Here is a 3,981-nt window from a genome sequence, read left to right as displayed (position 1 = left end):
TACTTCGTTATTCGGGTCACAGTCATTTCTGGTTAGTACACTTAGGTTGTTGAGATGTCCCTCATGCGGTCCGCTATTTTGCTCTTTTGATTTACTCCAATGCAGTGCTCGGAAACCAATTCCCCGACAACACCAACATTATATTTAAGTACTCCACTTCTGGACAAATACTACCACATGTGGTATGTCCATCTCAACACATTCAACTTGCTCATATAGGACTATAGCTGGCAGCACATGTATGCTCTGGTAGGTTAGGGGGGAGCCAAACAACCAAGTGGAGCAAGGTTGTGAGGCAATTTGAGTGAAAGAGATGGAAGTTAGTTGAGTGTAAGTAAAGGCCTGCTAAATGCAAGGCCTGCTTTCAATGGTACTGGCCATCTCATCAGGCAGACTAACAGTTTATATACCTTTTACCAGCTGAGTGAGAAAATACTGCTGCAGCCTGATCCATTGTCTGGTTATGCATGGGCATAAACAAGTACTGAGAATGGTTGACAAATTGTTCCAGGGTAAGCTGGGCAAAATCATCTGCTTCATCTGGGTATTGCATTGTGAGGAAGTGTAATGGCAGTGGACACCTAATGAAGGGCCAGAGAGGATGTCTAGCAGCTGCAGCTGTAGGGAGGGTTTGAGGGGGGTGGTGGAACTTGAAAGAAGATAACTCCCATTGCACCTCTGCATTCTGGGTTTTAACTTGGTTTCTGTGTGCTTGTCATATCCATGATTTATACAAGTCTCCTCTGCCATCATTCATACTCCTCTACTGTCATCTTTACTCCTATCTTATAATGCTTGTTTCCTTAATAAGGTATACACGAACTAGTGTTCGCACTTTGACAACACAGCCAAATAAAGTACCTGGCACCAGAGAAATACCCTGTGAAAAAAAAAGTTGGACTTACAAGTAGAATCATCCAAGCTAGATGTAGTGGCTCCTTGTTGTCTCCCATGCATTATGGCAAGAGTTAATCTAGGGACATTAAAGCAAGGTGGGTTTAGATATCATACTGGTAGGAGAAAACATACTTTGCCCAACTGCTTGTGCCACAACCTGAATTTGAGTGATGAGGCTCAATCTTGTAAAATAGAAAGTTCTAAAATGTGCATGAGGATACCTGGGATTGAAAGGTTTCCTATACAAGAATCTTAGATTTGGTGCAAGATCCATGAAATAATCTCTCCTCCAAGGAAGGACAATGGTGTAGTAGGGAGGAATCTGATGATAGATCCAATTATATATGTAGGTTTGTCTCCCTGCGATTTTCTGCAGTGGGAAAATGACATGTTAGTTGATAGCCCTTGTTAGCAATATGATGGAAAATGTTCTCCAAGGTTGGCTTCTGCAGTGTTTGCAGGCACTTCAGGCCAACCTGCCTCACTATGAGGCATCATGGTACGGTCCCATCAACATGATGTTGACTACATACTTCCCTGCGGACTGCAACTTCATCGTAAAACCACAACCTCGCCTTCGCCAAGCTCCCGATGCAGGTGGACACTTACATAGGGGGGGGGACGCCCACATTGGGAAGGGAACACTTACATAAGGGGGACACCCATATTGGGAGGGGGACACCCGCATTGGGACAGTCACATGACTGGTGTGCCTGAACTTCCTTGAACCCATCACTTTTCGACTGTTTTCCTTGTATCTCACTAGCATCTATCTATATGTTGTGACTGTTTACAGGGTGCAAACGTCCCCGTCCACCTTTGCCTTATTTGGACATAATTTACATAAGCGTCCACCCGTCCCCCTGGCTTTTTTTCCCATCAGTGTTTTTTCTGCACTTGGATTTCCTCTTTTGGTTAAAGTCACTTATGCAACTTTCCCACTGTCCACCCGTCCCCTTCCCCTTTTGGCAACATACATTATGCAACCATCCCACCGTCCACCCGTCCCCTATCTATTTGAGTTGAAAAATTATGGGGGCATAGATTTTTCCTTCGAGGAAAGTCCTAATATGGTTAGAGAGGGAAAGAGGAAATTATATAATCGGTTACAGAAGGAAAGAAGCATTACATACTTGGTTACAGAGGAAGAACTATGTCTAAAATGGTTAGACTTAATGCCAAGAACAAGGAAAGATGACACAAAGGAAAGGAAAGATGACACAAAGGAAAGGAATGGTGACATAAAGGAAAGGAAAGAAGGTACGAAGGGAAGGAATCATGACTAAGAGCAAAGGAAAGGAAGCATGACTAAGAGGAAAGGTTAGGAAAATCATCACTAAGAGCAAAGGACGAACAAAAGGTTAGGTATTCCTTAATTTTTCCTCGTCCCCCCTAATCTATCTCTCCCTATCCTTTACACTCCATCATATCCACCAATCTCTCAAACACTGCAAAATACTCTATCTCACTCGTCCCTCATGTAAGGTTGACTATCAGTTCAACAGGAAAATGTGAACAAAACATCATAGCTTTGAGACGTGCTAATTGATGACACAAACACAGGTTCTTAGAAAAAGACACTTTCTGAGAGGCATCGGTTGTACTTGGACCGGGGAATCAGTGTACAATATGATTGTATATATACAATTTTGAGTGATTGACTAGGCCAGAATGAGCATCAGGAGCATATGGTGAGTGTAGAGATGAATCGTCAACAAGGTTGGGCATTCCTTAATTTTTCCTAGTCCCCCCTAATCTATCTCTCCCTATCCTTTACACTCCATCATATCCACCGATCTCTCAAACACCGCAAAATACTCCATCTCGCTCGTCCCTCAACTCCACCTCCTCACTTCATCTTTCCCTTCTTCCACTACAATCCTATCATAACAACATCTCAACCATCCTCTTCGCACTCCTCCTCTCATCTCTTACTCAATCCTTCCCTACTAATACTCTAAAATACTTCCTCTTCATCTTCATCTCCATTCGCTACTCATCTCACACCAGAGCCCATACCTAGTCTACTTTCTCAATCTCAACCCCTATCTATAACAATACAACTATGTGAACCGCTCTCCCCCGTCTCATGTAAAATAAGTGCTACCAGGGCGTAGCTGCTCCACTACCTGCCCAGCCTTTCAAATCTCCCTCACCTTTCGTCCTTTTCCTCACTTCGGCCCCTAGCCTTTCATCTCCATTAGCCTTCGTCCATTTGGTTACTCCGGTGCCCAGCCTTTCATCTCCGTCGCCCTTCATCCGCCGCTAATCTTCGCCTATCCCATCCCTGACTTCTTCGCCTCTCTCGCCACTTAAATTCTGCTATTTCATCCCCCCCTGCTTTTTGCTCTTCCATCCTACTCATCTCCTTCATACTCATGTCCTTAGATAATGCCAATTCAAGACGCAATTGGGAGCACACCTCCCAACCTGGTCTCGTCACCATTTCTGGCATTCAGTATCGCATCTCTCGTGCCCCAGATGGCTCCATCTGCTGTCCTGTTCCTGCCTGCCCAGGTACCTTCAACAGGAGGTCCGCCTTCAAGACCCACTTGAAAACTAGTCCGTCTCTCCTTCTCTCCCTTTATCTCTCTCTATCTCTTCCTTATCTCCTTCCTCCTTTCCAGATCATCTATCTCCCCCTCACTCCTCGCCTCCGTCCTCCCCAACTTCAACCTCGTGCGTTCCCCTTTTTTCTCTCCATCCCCCCTTTCATATATCTACTTTCATCCTCCCCTCCCACCCTACCTTTCTCTTTCCATCTTCTTCTCTATCCTTTCTCATCCCTCTCATTATTCTCTTCCAGTTCTTCCTCAAGCCCCCCTCCCTCTTCCTCCCCCCTCTCTCCAGCCGTCCCTCGATGAATTTCAACTCGATCCCAGTCCGTCTTTCTCTCTCTCCTCCATATATCTACTCCCTTACCCTTCGTTCCCTCAAGCTTATCTCTCGCGTCGTCCTTAATCCTGGCCAAGATTATCTTCTCTCCACCCCCCTTTTGGATCAGCTCGGCCTCTCTTTCCCCAACGGCCCTCAACATTTTCATCTGTATCGCCTGCAAAAAGTCTCTCACCGCCCTGCCATGGT

The 3,981-nt window shown here is 45.3% G+C and overlaps 1 protein-coding gene across 1 annotated transcript; it reads left to right on the top strand.

Annotated features, from left to right (window-relative positions):
* Positions 1 to 3,275: 3,275 nt before the first annotated feature.
* EDB91DRAFT_1259939 (uncharacterized protein) lies at positions 3,276 to 3,858 on the top strand (the record flags this gene model as incomplete). Its single annotated transcript, XM_041324398.1, has 2 exons — positions 3,276 to 3,576; positions 3,704 to 3,858. The coding sequence occupies 2 exons, from the start codon at positions 3,276 to 3,278 to the stop codon at positions 3,856 to 3,858; spliced, it is 456 nt and encodes a 151-aa protein (XP_041168175.1).
* Between the last annotated feature and the right edge of the window lie 123 nt (positions 3,859 to 3,981).

This window comes from Suillus paluster (assembly GCF_016628075.1).
Source record: "Suillus paluster strain FC165 chromosome Unknown EDB91scaffold_936, whole genome shotgun sequence".
In the NCBI taxonomy this organism is placed as follows: domain Eukaryota; kingdom Fungi; phylum Basidiomycota; class Agaricomycetes; order Boletales; family Suillaceae; genus Suillus; species Suillus paluster.
This window is presented reverse-complemented; position numbering and strand designations above follow the sequence as displayed.